An 18,589-nucleotide genomic window follows, 5' to 3' on the forward strand; every position below is an offset into this window, starting at 1 on the left:
CGTTCAAATGAAACGGGGTAAGAACCTTTGGAAGGAAATCCGGAAGGGGGCGCAGAGCCACCTTGTCTTAGTGAAAGATCAGAAAAGGCTCGCGGCAAGAGAGTGCTGCTAGCTCCAAAGCCAGTCTGATGGACGTAATTGCCACCAGGAATGTTACCTTCCAGGACAGAAAAGCAAGGGAGGATTCCTTGAGGGGTTCAAAAGGAGACCTCTGGAGACCATCCAGAACGAGGTTGAGGTCTCATGGGTCCAGCGGCCGTTTGTACGGGGAAACGCCCTGGAGGAAGGTCTTGACTTGCGGTTTTTGAGCCAGGCGGCATTGGTAGAAGATTGAGAGCGCTGAGACCTGCCCTTTAAGGGAACTGAGAGCCAACCCCACTTGCAAGCCAGACTGTAGAAAGTCGAGAATTCTGGGGATGGCCAGAGGCATAGGCTGGACGTTAGTTTCCCTGCACCATGAAAGGAAGATTTTCCACGTATGGTGGTAAATGCGGGATGAAGCAGGCTTTCGGGCGCTGATCAAGGTGGAAATAACCGCGAGGGAGAATCCCGCTCTTGTTAATATCCAGGTCTCAATGGCCCTGCCGTCAGCTTCAGGGCACTGGAGTTCTGATGTACTAATTCGGCGTACCAGGCGCGCCTGGGCCAGTCCGGTGCTATCAGTATCACCGGGACTCCCTCTGCCTTGATCTTCCTGATTACCCGCGGCAGCAGGGGTAGAGGTGGAAATACGTAAGGCAGGCGGAAGTGGTGCCAGGAGCAGACTAAAGCATCTGCGCCAATGGACTGCGGGTCGCGTGACCTGGCTATGAACGCGGGTACCTTTGCATTCAACCTTGAGGCCATTAGGTCCACGTCTGGTGTGCCCCAGCGAGTGCAGATGTGTAGAAACACATCTGGGTGGAGAGACCATTCTCCGGCGGCCAGGCCTTGGCGACTTAGAAAGTCTGCTGCCCAGTTCTCTACCCCCGGTATGTGTACCGCTGATATCACTGACCCTGTCGATTCGGCCCAGCTGAGGATCTTGTGGGCCTCGAGATAAGCCGCTTTGCTGCGGGTGCCCCTCTGCCGATTGATATAGGCTACAGCTGTTGCATTGTCCGATTGGACTCGAATCTGACGACCCGCTAGCAGAGGGCAGAACGCTCTGAGCGCGAGGAAGATCGCGCGGAGTTCCAGGATGTTTATGGGTAGGAAAGACTCCTGGGGCGTCCAACGTCCTTGAGCAGTGTGGTGCCGGTACACTGCTCCCCAGCCTAGGAGGCTGGCGTCCGTGGTCAGGACCAGCCAGTTCACTGGGAGAAAAGATCTCCCCTTCTATAGGGATGAGGACCGAAGCCACCAGCGGAGTGCGTACCTGACTGAAGGTGTCAGGTGATGATGTCTGTCCAGGGAGAAGGGGCTCTTCTCCCAGGCCGCTAGAAGGGCTAGCTGCAGTGGGCGGAGGTGCAGTTGAGCAAAGGGTACTGCTTCCATAGCCGCCACCATCCTGCCGAGCACTTTCATGCTGAATCGAATGGAGCGAGACGGAGGACGTAGAAGGCAGCGTACCGCTCGTTGAAGAGCAATCGCCTTGTCCTGAGGGAGAAGGATCAAGCCCCGACGGGTGTCCAGGGACATGCCCAGGAAGGTGATGGATCGTGATGGGATCGGGGATGATTTGTCCAGATTCACTAGCCACCCTAAGCGGGATAGGGTGTCCACAGTGATCTGTACGCTGGTTGAGCAGTCGCGGAAGGAGGGGGCCTTGATGAGGAGGTCGTCCAAGTAAGGGAGAACGACTAATCCCCTGGCGTGAAGGACGCTCATGGCGGCCGCCATGACTTTGGTGAAGACCCTTGGTGCGGTGGCAAGGCCGAAGGGTAGAGCAACGAATTGAAAGTGGGAGTCCTGAATTGTGAAGCGGAGGAACTTTTGGTGATCTGGGGCAATGGGTATGTGCAGGTACGCGTCCTTGATGTCTATGGAGGCGAGGAATTCCCATTCGACCATGGATGCAATAATGGACCTTAGGGACTCCATTCTGAATCTCCGTACGTGCACATGTTTGTTTAGGTGTTTGAGGTTCAGGATGGGTCGAACTGACCCATCCTTTTTGGGGACCACAAAGCGGTTGGAATAAAAACCTCCAAACTTCTCGTCGTCTGGGACAGGTATTTTCACTCCTGCTGTTTGGAGCGAGTGGATTGCTGAGAAAAAGCTTTGCGTCGTTTTCGAGTCTTTGGGGGGTTTGAGAGAAAGAAATGACTCGGGGGTCGGGTCCGAAATTCTATGTGGTGACCGGAAGACACAAGGTCTCGCACCCATATGTCGTCTGAGGCGGCAGCCCAGATGTGTTGAAAGAGCCGCAGTCGACCTCCTACAATGAGTGTGTCTTCCGGGGCGCCGAAGGAGTCATGAGTGGGGGAAACGTCGTGGCCGAGTCTCCCTAGTCCTGGACTGTTTCGGTCTAGGCTGCCATGACGAAGTGGGTTTCGGGGAAAGCTGAGAAGGTCGGTCTCTGCGTAGTCCGCGGCTGGTGGCGGGGACAGCACAGGATGTCGACCAACCAAATGAGTTCCGAAAGGAGCGGAACGAGGACAGTGGACGTCTGGTGAAGGACGTCCTGGACTTCAGCTGGGGGAGGGAGGTACTCTTTCCTCCTGTGGCGTCAGAAATAAGCTTGTCCAGACGTTCGCCAAACAATCTGTCTGGAAAAAAGGGAAGGCCCGTGAGAGACTTCTTGGAGGCAGAGTCCGCTCGCCATTGTCGGAGCCAGAGCGCTCTACGGATGGCTATGGTATTTGAGCGGCAAACGCGGCGCAGGTAGCAGCGTCCATGGAGGCCTGGATGAGGTACTCCGCCGCAGCGGCAATTTGAGCTTTTACATCTGTGACGGTATGAGTGAACTGGGATTCCTCAAGCGAAGTGTTAAGGGATTCTGCCCAGATCGAGATCGCCTTTGCGACCCACACAGAGGCAAAGGAGGGCGAGAGGGAGGAACCCGCAGCCTCAAAAGCAGAGCGGGCGAGGTGCTACACCTGTCTGTCGGGTCCTTGATGGAGGAACCATCGGGTAAAGACAGGAGCGTCTTTGTGGTAAGGCGGGAGACCGGGGGGGGTCGACCGAGGGCGGATCGTCCCAGCCCTTAGGGGCAGGTGAGGCAAAACGGTACCGGGACTCCATGAGTTTTCGGTTACCGACGCGCCTGTCAGGCTTCTCCCTTTGCTTTGTGAGGCTATCCTGAAACTCTGGGTGATCAGCGAAAACCTTTTGGGGTTTCCTTGCCCTCTTAAAGGAGACCGCATGGTCAGTGGTAGTGGATGGGGGATCCTCCACATGCAGAGTTTGGTTGATTGCTGCTATAAGGTAGCTATTGCAGTCTGATCATCTGGGGAGGCTGAAACCAAGGAATCCTCTTGGTATAAACAGCATTCTCCCTCCTCCAGCTCTTCAGAAGCCGTGGAGCGTGTGGGAGAGCCTGCCCTGTGTGCTCCCGAGGGAGAGCCCACTGGAGACACCCGGCCGTGTGCTCTTTTCCTGATCCCTGCAACCGGTGAAGCATGTGCCCGGATTACCTTTTGAAGGATCCTCCATAGGGGTATCCTCAGGCTGCGTTCCATCCAGGGACCCAGAAGGGTGTGGAGGATGACATTGCATAGCCAGCACCAGGTTCTGTGACAGTTTTTGCATGGATTGGGACAGAAACTGTGCCCATTCCGGTGGGCTGGGAGCCCTAGGCTCTGGGTTGACGGTTGCGGCGGTGGTGGCGGGGGGGTCGTGGGGGGCTATAGGGGCACAGGACTCACAGAGAGAAGAGGTGTGTTTACGTGGTAGCTCAGCGTGGCAGGCAGTGCAGGCTGAATAATAGACTATGTGGGCCTTAGCACTCTTAGTGCCCTTAGATTTCTGCATGTTCCTAATAGGAGTATGCCAGGAGGGAGAGCAATGCTCAGCAGAGCTACAATTGAATCAAGCACCTCACCAGAATCAGCCGATGGCCCTGTCCTCAGGAAGGATTAGGCTCTATGGAGATCTCGCACGCTTTTCTGGGGAAAAGGCGGGGCTTATCGCGCCCGCGGGGGGATGGGGCTTAGCGCTAAAAGAGCGCGAAGATGAATTCAGTGTGCCCCCCCCTGCTGTGGGTAGTAAAAAAATGGCGGGAAGGGAGCTTCTGATAGTTTTCCTCCCTCTCCCTCCAGTCAGCACACAGTTTGTCACTGGTGGTTATCAGCCGGCTTTTCTGCTAGAGCATATAAACAGCGTGAGTCCCTGAGCTCTGTGCCCTCCCCCTGCCACCAGGAAATTATCTGCAGGACTTTCTGCAAACAGCGAGGGACTTCCCCCCTCCTCCAGCCAGCAAGCTAGAGAAAAGTTAACACTGTGTGTGCAGGATCCTTGTAAATGCTGCAGCGTCTTTTCTCCCTTTGTCTGGGAAACCAGTCAGGGGGGATCTCACCTTAAAACACTGCTTCCGTCCAGGCAGTGAAAATAGCAGAGTCAGCTTGCTGTGTCCGGTCACACCGGTGTCATATTCAACTCAGAGCCTGCAAAGAGGGGCTGAGGAATTGCTGCCATATTCAACTCAGAGCCTGCAAGGAGGGGCTGAGGAATTGGGCTATAGGGCCACAGGCCTCTACCCTGGGCTTTGGAAAATCGGTGTCTGTGGAACCCGTCGTCCAGCCCAGGATCCAGCGTCGCAGGAGGGGGTACGTGGCGGCGACACTCCACGTTCCCGCCCGTTGATGGTAGTGGGAGATCGGTCCCAAAAGGAAACCGTCGCCCTCAAAAAATAACAAACCTTGAAAGGAAGTGTCTCCTACAGACACTAAGCTAAAACTGGGGTTGCCTGGCCCGGCCAGGGGGTGTATACTGCAGAGGAGGAGCTATGCTTTTGCATCTACTTAGTGTCCTCCTATGGATAGGCAGCAATAACACCCATGGTTCTGTGTCCCATGGTCCTGTGTCCCCCAATGAGGCGTCAGAGAAAAAGAGAATTTTGTTTACTTACTGTAAATTCTTTTTCTTATAGTTCCGACATGGGAGACCCAAACCATGGGTGTATAGCTTCTGCCTCCGGAGGACACACAAAGTACTACACTAAAAGTGTAGCTCCTCCCTCCGAGCATATACACTCCCCGGATGACAAATCCAACCAGTTTAGTGCCAAAGCTGAAGGAGGACATCCACCCATAAGTAGAGATAGAGTAAAACCCGGAATAACCGGAACCTCTGTCTACAACAACCGCCGGTGAAAACACACGGAACAAGAAAGCTGCCAACAGGCAACAGGGAGGGTGCTGGGTCTCCCATGTCGGAACTATAAGAAAAAGAATTTACGGTAAGTAAACAAAATTCTCTTTTTCTTCATCGTTCCTTATGGGAGACCCAAACCATGGGACGTCTCAAAGCAGTCCATGGGTGGGAAATAGACAGAAACTGAGAAGTAGGCAAACCTAACTTCACAAAATGGGCGACAGCCGTCCGAAGGATGCGTCTGCCCAAGCTCGCATCTGCCGAAGCATGAGCATGCACTTGGTAGTGCTTCGAAAGGGTGTGCAGACTAGACCAAGTGGCAGCCTGACAGACCTGCTGAGCCGTAGCGCAAGAGGCACCGACAGCTCTGGTCGAGTGCGCCTTAATCCCCGGCGGGGGAGGCACCTGAGAACATTGGTAGGCATCGGATATGGCCGACCTAATCCAACGAGCTAGGGTCAGTTTAGAAGCCGAGAAACCCTTGCGCTGACGTGTGGTCAGCACAAAAAGAGAGGTGCACCGCCTAAAAAAACAGCGGTGCGTGACACATAGATCCGGAGCGTCCGCACCAAATCTAAAGCATGCAACGCTTTCTCAAAGCGATGCACAGGGGCCGACAAAGGGAAGACAATGAAATGTCCTGGTTAAGGTGGAAAGGAGACACCACCTTAGGGAGAAGGCCCGGAGTCGGACGGAGAACCACCTTGTCTTGGTGAAAAACCAAAAAGGGTGACTCCGAAGAGAGCAGAGTCAAATCAGAGACTCTCCTGAGAGAAATTATGGCCACCAGAAAGACCACTTTCTGTGAAAGACGAAACAACGAAACCTCCCTAAGAGGCTCAAAGGGGGGTTTCTGAAAGGCCATGAGGACCAGTTAAGGTCTCAGGGATCCAGAGACCGCCGGTAAGGCGGAATGATGTGAGATGCGCCCTGCATGAAGGTGCGCACCTGGGCCAGCCGGGCGATATGCCGCTGGAACAACGCTGACAGAGCCGAGACCTGTCCCTTGAGGGAATGAGGAACAGTTCTAGCTGCAGGCCGGACTGTAGAAAGGACAGGGAAGAACGACACCAGGACAGGAAAATTCTCCAAGTCCTGTGGTAAATCCTGGCCGAGGAAGACTTCCGAGCCTGAGTCATAGTGAAGATGACCTCGGAAGGAATGCCTGAAGCCGTAAGGATTCAGGGCTCAAGAGCCACGCCGTCAATCTGAGAGCCGCAGAATTCTGGCGGAAAACGGACCTTCTGAGAGAAGGTCTGGCCGGTCCGGGAGATGCCACAGCACCTCTACGGACAGACGGCGCAGGTCTGGGAACCAAGCTCGCCTGGGCCAGTCTGGGGCGATGAGAACGACCCGACGGCCCTCCATTCTGATCTTGCGCAGGACTCTGGGCAAGAGAGCTAGAGGGGGAAACACGTAGGCCAGACGGAACTGGGACCAATCTGGAACCAGCGCGTCCGCTGCCAAAGCCTGAGGATCGTGGGAGCGAGCCACGTAAACCGGGGCCTTGTTGTTGTGCCGGGATGCCATTAGATCCACTTCCGGAGTGCCCCGCCTGCTAAATTGACCGGAACACTGCCGGATGCAGGGCCCACTCGCTGCTGTCCACGGTTTGACGGCTGAGATAATCTGCCTCCCAGTTTTCTACGCCTGGGATGTGGACTGCGGATATGGAGGACTTGGAGTCCTCCGTCCACTGAAGGATACGTTGAACTTCCAACATTGCTAGGCGGCTGCGAGTCCTAGGAGTACAGCCCTGATTTCCAGCACATTGATCGAGAGGGCTGATTCGGACGGAGTCCAAGTGCCCTGTGCTCGGTGGTGGAGAAACACTGCTCCCCAGCCGGATAGACTGGCATCCGTGGTGAGAATCACCCAGGACGGGGCCAGAAAGGAGCGTCCCTGGGACAGAGAGAGGGGCCGAAGCCACCACTTAAGAGAGCTCCTGGTCTGTGGCGACAGAGCCACCAGCCTGTGCAAGGAAGAGGTCCCTTGTCCCAACAGCGGAAAATGTCCAGCTGCAGGGGACGCAGATGGAACTGGCAAGGGGAACCGCTTCCATTGACGCCACCATCTGACCCAGCACCTGCATGAGGTGCCTGATGGAATGACGGCGGAGCCTCAGCCACCAGATGAAGGGACTGCTGTTTGACTAAGCGCAGCTTCACAAGTGCCAGCAGAGTCTCGAATTGCATCCCTAGGTACAGAAGTTCCTGGGTCGGGGTCAGAGTGGACTTGCAAGCATGGCGAGAGTGAGCGAGACACTCCGCTGAGAGTGAGCGAGACACTCCGCTGAGAGTGAGCGAGACACTCCGCTGAGAGTGAGCGAGACACTCCGCTGAGAGTGAGCGAGACACTCCGCTGAGAGTGAGCGAGACACTCCGCTGAGAGTGAGCGAGACACTCCGCTGAGAGTGAACGAGACACTCCGCTGAGAGTGAGCGAGACACTCCGCTGAGAGTCTGCACTGGATGAAACCCTGACTAGAAGGTCGTCCAGGTAAGGAATCACTACCAACCCGTGGAGGAGCTGAACCGCAACTGGTGAATACACGAGGGGCCGTGGCTAACCCAAAGGGGAGAGCCACGAATTGGAAATGTTCCTCTCCAATTACAAAACGTAGCCAACACTGGTGTGAAACTGCGAATGGCACATGCAGATAGACATCTCTGATGTCGATGGATGCCAAGAAATTTCCTTGGGTCATTGACTGATAGCAGAGATTCCATGCAAAATTGCCGCACCTGAACATGCTTGTTGAGAAGCTTGAGATCCAGGTCGGAAAGCACCGTCCTTCTCGGGGACTAGGAAGAGATTTGAGTAGAAATCTCAGAACCGTTCCCAGTCGGGAACTGGTACAATTATTCCATTGGCCTGCAAGAGTGCTACGGCCTGTGAGAAGGCGGCGGCCTTGGAGCAGGGGGGAGTTGACAGAAAAAATCTGTTTGGCGGCTGGATAGAATTCTATTCTGTAGCCGTGGGAGATGGGAACCCACACCCACTGATCGAAGACGTGTTGAAAACCACACGTCGCCCAAGAGGGAGAGCCTGCCACCGACCAAGGACGTTACTGGCGCGGCCAGATAATCAAGTGGAGGCTGCCTTGGTGGCAGCAGCTCCTGCCGACTTAGGACGCGGCTTCATGCGCCAGTTGGTTTACGGACCTTGGCTGAGTTAGTGGACGGGGCCGAGGGCTTAGAGGACGACCAGTTAGAGGAAACGAAAGGAACGAAACCTCGACTGGTTCCTGCCCTGGAAAGGTTTCCTGGGTTGTGGCATGGAGGTACTCTTCCTGCCAAAAACCTCCTTAATAATTTCATCCAGTTGTTCACCGAACAGACTGGTCCCAGCAAAAGGGAGTCCAGCAAGGAACTTCTTAAGAAGCATCTGCCTTCCACTCTCGAAGCCACAGGAACCTGCGGATAGCGAGGGAAGTAGCCGAGGCCACCGCAGTGCGGTGACAGTCTCCAGCTATAGGATGAAAAGACTGAAGCCTGGAAGTTAAGACAACCATGTCGGGCATAAAGACCCTGGTGAGGGAACGCTTCTTCTCCCGAGAAGCAGAGATGGCTTTGAGAGCCCGCACTGCTGCAAAAGATGGGGAGAACGAGGCCCCTGCCGCCTCATATATAGATTTGGCCAGAAGGACAACCTGGCGGACAGTGGGATCTTTAGAGAGGTGCCGTCAGCCACTGACACAACTGTCCGGGCTGAGAGACCAGACACCGTAGGGTCCACCCTTGGTGAATGAGCCCACTCCTTGACCACCAGTGGTGGAAGGGGGAAACAGTCACCAGAACTACGCTTTGGGAAGCGTCTGTCAGGACAGGCTCTGGGTTAGGTCACAGTGGCCTGAAAAAACTGGAGTGGTTAAAGAACACACTCCCCGTTCTCTTAGGCAAGGTATACTGATGCTTTTCTGCTAGAGGGGGTTGCACCCCTGATACAGGCAGATTGAGGTCCAGTACAAATATAATGGACGCAATCAAATGATTAGCATCTGCGTCACCTTCGGACAACATGGTACATGGAGTAGCGTCCGAGCCCCTAGTAAAGGCATCCTCCTTGTCCTGCGAGTCAGCTCGTGAATCAGAGCCGCGGGACGAGGAAAGAAAAGGGGGACCCTGCGTCTCCATTTTAGGAGGACGGGGTCTGAGCCAGATGAAGAATCCTCTGTGAGCTTTGCTGAGCGAGCCGTAGCAGCAGAAGCGCCCTGAGAAGGGGGCTGATGCATGCTCAGCAGTGTCCGGGACAGCTGTCCCCTGGAGAGAGGGATTCTACCCAAGCCGGGGGGTTCAGCCACCGGAGCCGGAGCAGCCGGAGGGACCACTGGGGATGAGCTTCCAGGCTGCGGCACCACTATGTTAGAACAGGCATCAAAATGTGGTTATGTGCTCGGTACAGACAGTACGAGTCTACATGCGGTGCATAATAAAAACAGGCTTGCAGCCCTGCTCTGATAAAAGACATGCTGCAGAAGTGGGGGCTCTGTCCAGAAAGACCCCCAGCAGAGTATATAAACAGGGTATATAAGCAGCTGCACAACCGGAGGTTGTGGCTTGCCAGACCGTTTAACATAGGAACATCTCTGTGCCCTCCAGATCCCCCAGAAGTGGGGGCTCTGTCCAGAATGACCCCCAGCAGAGTATATAAACAGAGTATATGAGCAGCTGCACAACCGGAGGTTGTGGCTTGCCAAACCGTTTAACACTCTCTGTGCCCTCCAGATCTCCCAGAAGTGGGGGCTCTGTCCCAGGCCCCCATTTGCCACCATGTGCTATGAGACATTGAGAACGCTGAGAACATGGCGTCCGCAGCGAGGAGAGGGGGCGGGGCCTACTCTGAGAGCAGGATGGAGGGCAAATGAGGCATACAGGGGAGGGAATCTTTCCTCAGTGAGGAGTGTCACTTCCCTGTGCTGAACAGCCGCTGGGCGGAGCCACACTGTCCCACTGCACTGACTGACATGCAGGGGAAGAGAATCGAAACTAGGCCTCAGGCGAAGTCGGGGCCTAGATTTAAACATGCGGCCAGCGTGCAGGCACCATCGGCGCGGTTCTCCAGTGAAAACTGGAGAACCGGCCGGAAATGTTAACACAGTGATAAAACACACTCTCCCCCAATATTAAAGTACAAGGGACCCCTGGAAGGACCACCGTCTGTGGTAATAACGTCTCAGTACTTAGCTTGTGAGACGCAGGTGCCAGGTCCCTGGGGGATGATCGCTCCGTCCGTCAGGGTCCTGAAAAGGGCTGCGGATGGAGACCGGTCTCCTGTAAAGCAGTGAGAACCGTGATGGCTCCCACTTCAAGCCAGAGCCCAAGGGATGGTGAAGGAGCGCGGCATGTGAAGGCTCCAGCCCTGTAACATCAACCTTAACAGCACCGCCGACACAGTGGGGTGAGAAGGGACATGCCGGGAGTCCAGATTGGACCCGCTTTTCTTCCAAATCTTTGAAATCAAAAATCAAAAATCAGAGGATGCATGTGTGTGTGTGACCTCCTGAACACAAAGCATTGAACTGGTTGGATTTGTCATCCGGGGAGTGTATATGCTCGGAGGGAGGAGCTACACTTTTAGTGTAGTACTTTGTGTGTCCTCCGGAGGCAGAAGCTATACACCCATGGTTTGGGTCTCCCATAAGGAACGATGAAGAAGCAAACATTTAAAGAGTTAAGGCATAAAAAGGAAGAGAAATTGCAATAGCACCAAGAGAAGGACAACGTAAATACACACCCAACCTGGCGCTCAGGGGAGGGAGCTGTGTCCCACAAAGAAGACTAACGAGAAACAGTTTACAGTGAGTACCAAAAATCTACTTTTCTCGGTCGTTTCATTGGGGGACACAGAACCATGGGACGTCCTAAAGCTGTCCCTGGGGGGGAATGAAAACCAATTATACTGTTATCACAGAATTTTCCACCTTCTGCTGAAGCTGCCGTCTGGGCGCCTGTCGCCTGCAGTATCTTCCTGCCAATACTTGCATCTGGAGAAGAGAAGGGCTTAGAAAGGTATGCACCTATAACCACGTAGTTGTTGTACATAGTTGCAGAAATTAGGCCTGGTGAAGAACGGGTCCAGGAAGATCTCAAAGCCCAAGCCGAGTGCCCCCTAACCCTAAATGGGGGAACACTGTCAGCCCTATGAGGCTCACTAATGGCTAAACTAATCAGCCAGCAGTGACTGGTGAAGTCTGGACTTCATCTTTTGCTCTATGCAAGCAAGCGCTATGGGGGGCAGGTGCCAAAAGGCTAAACTACCACCACCCTGGTACCTGATCGCTGACTGTGTTAAGATACCTAGTCTAGCCATGCAGTCGCGAGAGGATACTGACTGAACAATTACAGCCTATAATCTCTACCGTTGTGGGTGAAACAGCATGCACAATTACACCCTGTTATCCTAGAAGAGATCCATCTGAAAAAGTGAAATGATTAAAGTCTAACTTGGCCTCAAAATACCAACATCTAAAACTGGCTTTACACGCTGCGACATCGCTAGCATCGGCTAGCAATGTCGAGCGCGATAGTACCCGCCCCTGTCGTACGTGCAATATTGTGTGATAGCTGCCGTAGAAAACATTATCGCTACGGCAGTGTCAGACGCACATACCTGCCCTGCGACGTCGCTCTGGCCGGCGAACCGCCTCCTTTCTAAGGGGGCAGGTCATGCGGCGTCACAGCGACGTCACACGGCAGGCATCCAATAAAAGCGGAGGGGCGGAGATGAGCGGGACGTAACATCCCGCCCAACTTCTTCCTTCCGCATTGCCGGTGGAGGGAGGTAAGGAGATGTTCCTCGCTCCTGCGGTGTCACACACAGCGATGTGTGCTGCCGCAGGAACGAGGAACAACATCGCTAACATGCAGAAAACGATTCTTTGTTTCAGGATGACCTCTCCACGGCAAACGATTTTGGCCATTTTTGCAATCGTTTAAGGTCGCTCATAAGTGTCACACACTGCGATATCGTTAATGACGCCGGATGTGCGTCACAAACACAGTGACCCCGACGATAATTCACTAATGATATCATAGCGTGTAAAGCCCGCTTTAGACTGGTCTGAAATAGAAAAAACACTGAGGAGGCCGGATGAAGGCAGGCAAGGAGACTCTATTTCTAATTCCATGTAATATCTGTGTCAGCCTCCAGGTGGCAGCAGACTACCCCATAATTCTGTGTCCCCCAATGAAGCCCCCGAGAAATGGAGTTGACATGCAGACCTTTCTCCCACGTTGTCATATTGAAACTAACTGGGTCCAGTGAACTATACTGTCTAAAGATGGAGCTAAATTGGAGTGAGGACACGCTGAAGAGAATAGTCCACATTTTTATCATCTACAAGAAAAGTATCTACGTCTGGGCATGTCCCAGTGAGACCAGTGGTTAAATAGCCCTGGATAATATTTACGTTTCAGATTTGTTGCAGAAATGTCTATGATTGTCTCTCTGATCCGAGTGCGGCTTGCAAAAAGATGTATGCACTTAGTCACAGATTTTTGCAACAAATTTATGTGTGACTATACGAGTACTTATCAGTTTGGGGCTGTCCTTTTTATTTAATAAGAGCTGGTAGCCACAGACTGGTGATTTTTCTCAGAGGGGTCAATATTGACCTCTGCAAGGGCTCGACCTTCTTGCAATAGTAGGGCATGATCTTTTGGATTGTGGAATCTCAGCAGGTGAAGCGGGACCCCACAACTGTTCTCAGCCGCTCTCGCAGTGAAAGAGCGAGATCTCCCTCTCTGCACTAACCAAGCTCTGCTCCATACAACCAAGCAGCTACCAAACACTGACCTCTCTAATGATAATGTTCATTAAGTGCTTTGTGAATTATACGACAGCGCAGGGGTGGTGCAAGGAGTGAGATCTGGCTTTTTTAACTGCAAGAGCGGCCACGGAGAATTGTGGGATCCTGTTATGAATGGTCTAGAACCTGGAAGTATGGGGCCAACATTTGCTTTAAAGTTAGGACTACTTTACGAGTGCTTTTGTAAATATCACCAGTCTGTGGCTGCCAGCTCCTTTATTACATAAAAATGGCAGCCACAGATTGTCACTAGGTTTTGTTTAAAGACATTTTCCAATTTGATGTACAAGAAGTTTAATCACTGAGCTCTACATTCTACAACTTTCTAATATACAGTGGAACCTCGCTTAATGAGTAACCCACTTAACGAGAATTTCGCTTAACAAGCAAAGCTTTCTGTAAATTTGTAACTCGGTTTATGAGAAAGCTTTGCTGAACGAGCAAAATCCTCACCGCACACACTTCCGGTTCCATCCATCCACCGTGCTCTAACCAACTCTTGCAGTCCACACAAACACACACAAGCACACACGCACGCACACACATACAGTATTATGCTCACCTTACCTTCCGTTCCATCGCCGGCCTCATGGTTCTTGTAGTCCGCCGGTACATCGCGATGAGGGAGGAATCCTCGCGGCGAACTACAAGATCCAGGAGGCCGGCGATGGAACGGAGGATAAGGTGAGCATAATATGTGTACCTTCTGTTCCATCGCCGGCCTCCTGGGTCCTGTAGTTCGCCACTCCAGGCTGTACATCGGCAAACATAATGACGAAGCAGGAACTTCCTCTGTCACCGCTATTCAAAGGCAGCGCGCTGACCAATCAGAGGCAAGCGGCTCCTGCCTTTGACGTCAGCGCTCTGGCAGTGGACGTTCCTCCCTCGTCGTGATGGTAACCCGATACACAGCCCGTACCGGAGAACAGCAAGTCCCAGGAGACCGGCGATGGAACGGAAGGTAAGGTGAGCATAATATGTGCGTGTGCGTGCGTGCTTGTGTGTTTGTGTGAGTTTGTGCATGTGTGGAATGACACAATAGGGGACCAGGATGGGACATTTAACAAATTGTGGAACGAATTGTCAGCATTGCAATGATTTCCTATGGAAATTCTTGCTTTGCTGAATGAGTAACTTGGTTAACAAGCGCACTCCCAGAACGGATTGTTCTCATTAACCAAGGTTCCACTGTATATTGTGTATTAAAGGGATTGTCAGACTATAGGATACAAGTCTGCAGTCATTCTTTGTTACTGCAGACCTGTGAATCCTCACAGCATTCACACTCCGTGCTGTGAGGATTCTCCGGCATCGGACGGACACAAGACCACAAGTATGCGATTTTCATACACATGCAGTCAACTTGCCGACTAGACGTGCCCAACCTCGCTCAATGCAAGTGAATTGATAAGTCTAGTTGGAGTGTGGACGGGAGAATGCAAATAACATACTTGTGGTCTTGTGTCCGCCCACTCACGATGCCGGAGAATCCTCACAGCACGGAGAGCAAATGCTGTGAGGATCACAAGTCTGCAGTAACAAAGAGTAACTCCAGAATTGTACCCTAAGGCCGCACAACGCCTTTGACACCTTGGCATTTTCAAGATGCGTTTGCAGTCAGTGAATGAGAACAGTCTTGTTGATATTCATAGACAGCAATCTCTCTATACACCAACACCTGCATTCAGCTGGTGTGGCTACAATTATATCCAAACCTAGGCAAATGTTCCCTGAGCAAAATAGCCTGGACCTCAGACTGGTACATTGCAACAAACTAGCAGAATATTGAGTACACTGGATACATGTATTCACTTACCAGTTCAGGATAGGTCCATGAATGTATACTGAGATATTAAAACATATGTGACAACAGAATATACTATTTCCAATTGTCACATTTCTGCAAAAATATTTTTTAAATAAATAAATTGAAAACAATCTAAGCGATAATAGGTGTAATCATATGTACATTGGGTTATGGAAATACATTTAATAGCAGGCCCGGACTGACCATAGGGCAAGTCTGGCAAATGCCAGATGGGCCGGTCCCTGTAGTGGGCCGGTCCCTGTAGTGGGCCGCTGTATCTGCAGTCACCGCCACGCTCCTCAGCAGTGTGTGCATGCCGGGCACACTAGCTGTAGCAGGACCAGGAGGCAGCGCTGTGCCGGCCCTGCTGTGTGCTGCTGTGCCGATCCGGCATGCACACACAGCTGAGGAGCGCAGCGGAGCCGGTGTCTGTGACCGCAGCTTCCTCCTTCCTATGCAAATGTATTTGCGTCTTTCAGACGTAAATACATTTGAACAGCGCGCCAGGATTGGGCCCCGACGTGCAGCAACGTGATGAGATCAGCACCTTGCTGACATCATCAGAGTGCTGCGGGCGCCAGCACACAGGAGACATCAGGCAGCGGTAAGCGCTCCATGGAAGAGCCGAAGATGAAAGGTTTAATTAATGGGGATGAGTAGGGAGGGGCTGAGGACACATAATGGGGAACATTTGTGAAGGAACACACCTTTGTGACAGGCAGAGGGGGAGACCTGTATTCCGAGGGAGGGGGGGAGGCAGTAGTGTGTAGGGATGGGGCAGTGTAATTTGTGTCTGCAGGGGGTGATGGGGGGTGCAATGTATTATGTCTGGGGAGGGGGTAATGGAGGGTGCATTGTATTATGTGTGGGGGGGAGGGGTAATGGGGGTGCATTGTATTGTGTGTGTGTGTGTGTGTAATGGGGTGCATTGTACTGTGTGTGAGGGTAATGGGGGTGCATTGCATGTGTGTGTGTGTGTGTGTGTAATGGGGGTGCATTGTATTATGTGTGGGGGGAGGGGTAATGGGGGTGCATTGTACTGTGTGTGTGAGGGTAATGGGGGTGCATTTCATTGTATTGTGTGTGTGTGTACTGTGTGTGTGTGTGTGTGTGTACTGTGTGTGTGTGTGTGTGTGTGTGTGTGTGTGTAATGGGGGTGCATTGTATTGTGTGTGAGAGGGTAATGGGGGTGCATTGTATTGTATGTGTGTGTGTTGGGGGGAGGGGTAATGGGGGTGCAGTGTGTGTGTGTGTGTGTGTGTGTGTGTGTGTGTGTGTGTGTGTGTGTGTGTGTAGGGGTCATTAATCGAGGACTAATTAGTGTGATATCAGTGATATTAGTCCTGGACCTGTCCGCACAGGTACAATCCCCTATAGTGACTGCAGCGCTTGTAAAGTGATTAGGGCACAGGTATGTGGCGGAACAATCCACAAATCAGGGAAGCAAAGAGCAGAAAATACATCAAGGTCTGCTACACACTGCAAAAATGTGTCACATAGTGCCATACAGTACTCACATAATGCCATACAGTACTCACATAGTGCCATACAGTACTCACATAGTGCCATACAGTACTCACATAATGCCATACCGTACGCACATAGTGCCATACAGTACTCACATAGTGCCATACAGTACTTACATAATGCCATACAGTACTCACATAGTGCCATACAGTACTCACATAATGCCATACCGTACGCACATAGTGCCATACAGTACTCACATAGTGCCATACAGTACTTACATAGTGCCATACAGTACTCACATAGTGCCATACAGTACTTACATAATGCCATACAGTACTTACATAGTGCCATACAGTACTCACATAGTGCCATACAGTACTTACATAATGCCATACAGTACTTACATAGTGCCATACAGTACTCACATAGTACCATACAGTACTCACATAATGCCATACCGTACGCACATAGTGCCATACAGTACGCACATAGTGCCATACAGTACGCACATAGTGCCATACAGTACTTACATAGTGCCATACAGTACTCACATAGTGCCATACAGTACTCACATAATGCCATACCGTACGCACATAGTGCCATACAGTACGCACATAGTGCCATACAGTACTTACATAATGCCATACAGTACTGACATAATGCCATACAGTATGCACATAATGCCATACAGTACGCACATAACGCCATACAGTGCTCACAGTGCTATACAGTACTCACAAATACAAGTGCAGAAAGATATTACACATTCACCACGCGAAAAGCGAGCCTGTGTACCCCCAAATGTCAGGGCTCAATTTTAGTCCCAGTCCGGCCCTGTTTAATAGCCACCATGCATTTCAATCTTTTTGGGGTTTTTTTGCAGCTTTTACCTCTTGGGACAATTATCTGTCCATCACTGTACAGGACCTCTCCTTCGGAGAGCGGTTTGTCCAGGGTGTCGGACTCGGTGATGGTGCTGCTCTCCGCGGTGGACGTTGAGGAGCTGGATGAAGAAGGAACAGGTGTCACTTCTCGTTTAGGAGAAGGAACAATTGGCTTCTGTGGTTCAGACGTAACAGAGACTAGGCTCTTCGGGTCTTCTTCCTCCGCTACCGTCATTACACTAAGCAAAGACATGGAGCAAAATGTAAAGAAAATATGAATAAAAAGTAGACTATGCATCTGTGTGCTTACATATGTGTAATGTTCACTAATCAACTTGGCTCCAAAATCGAGAGAATATCTACACCATGGTGTTCCCAATCAGACTTGCTGTACACTACCCCATATTGAGAGAAGAGGAGCTGCTGATGTACATATTCTACAAAGACCCAACACACGCCATAAGTCAGATAGGTGTTCTGCAGATGTCATAATTATTACACAAGACCTGGAAATCAGTATTCAGTGATCACATGAGTGCTGTGTCTAGAGGAGGAAGAATTGCTTGTTCAGTGCTGCATATACAGCAACACAGAAGACAGAGATGGTAATAAGGCCATCTCTGCCTTCTCTACAGCGAGTCTGGCTGTGTTTGACAGCTGGCTTCCTGCTCCTGCTATACTTTGCAGTGACATTTTAGAACATCACTGAAGAGTAAAAAGCTGAACACACAGACGTTTAAAGACTGAAGCAATTATAGAGGACTTGTCAATGCTACTGGCATGTCTGTCTTAGCAGATACTTTGTCCCTAGTTGTAGTGCAATGTTTAAATTCTGCATTGTTATTCCACTTGAAAATGTACCAAACTGACTTCTACCATTACCATTCCTTAGTCAATATAACATGAAACCGCATGCAGTGTTTGGTGTCTGACAGGGTGGCGCTTGCGCCCTCGCTTCTTCATATCTCGTTGTGACAGCGGGAGCGCACGCGGTGTCACAACAGGACTGGAGAACAGCTGATCTTACCGATTAGCTGCAGCAGACATCTGCTACGATATAGTCTGCAGCAGCTAATCGGTAAGATCAGCTGTTCTCCAGTCCTGTTGTGACACCGCGCGCTTCTGCTGTCACAACGAGATATGAAGAAGCGAGGGTGCAAGCGCCGCCCTCTCAGACACCAAACACTGTATGCGGGCTTCAAAAACATGGCGTCGGAGATGAGCGCTATGCGCAGGCGCCAACTCTGACGCCGTGTAACTGAAGATTAGAAATTTGCATACAGCCACATACAGCCAAAGAAAGGGAGGAACAGGCAGCGAGGAGGGGGGGGGGGGGGCGGGAATCATGTGCATAACACGCCCGGACATTAGCAGAGAGGTGCGC

At 51.8% G+C, this 18,589-nt stretch overlaps 1 protein-coding gene across 3 annotated transcripts in view; it reads right to left on the bottom strand.

The window, feature by feature from the left end:
- The window catches only part of KIAA0586 (KIAA0586 ortholog), a 355,375-nt gene that overhangs the window by 107,565 nt on the left and 229,221 nt on the right, over positions 1–18,589 (bottom strand). For all 3 annotated transcript variants that reach the window (XM_075329931.1, XM_075329932.1, XM_075329930.1), the window contains one exon: positions 17,212–17,444. In XM_075329931.1, coding sequence (XP_075186046.1) covers positions 17,212–17,444 — 233 coding nt within the window. The remainder of the gene's footprint in view (positions 1–17,211; positions 17,445–18,589) is intronic.

This window comes from Anomaloglossus baeobatrachus, chromosome 12, assembly GCF_048569485.1.
Source record: "Anomaloglossus baeobatrachus isolate aAnoBae1 chromosome 12, aAnoBae1.hap1, whole genome shotgun sequence".
Taxonomy (NCBI): domain Eukaryota; kingdom Metazoa; phylum Chordata; class Amphibia; order Anura; family Aromobatidae; genus Anomaloglossus; species Anomaloglossus baeobatrachus.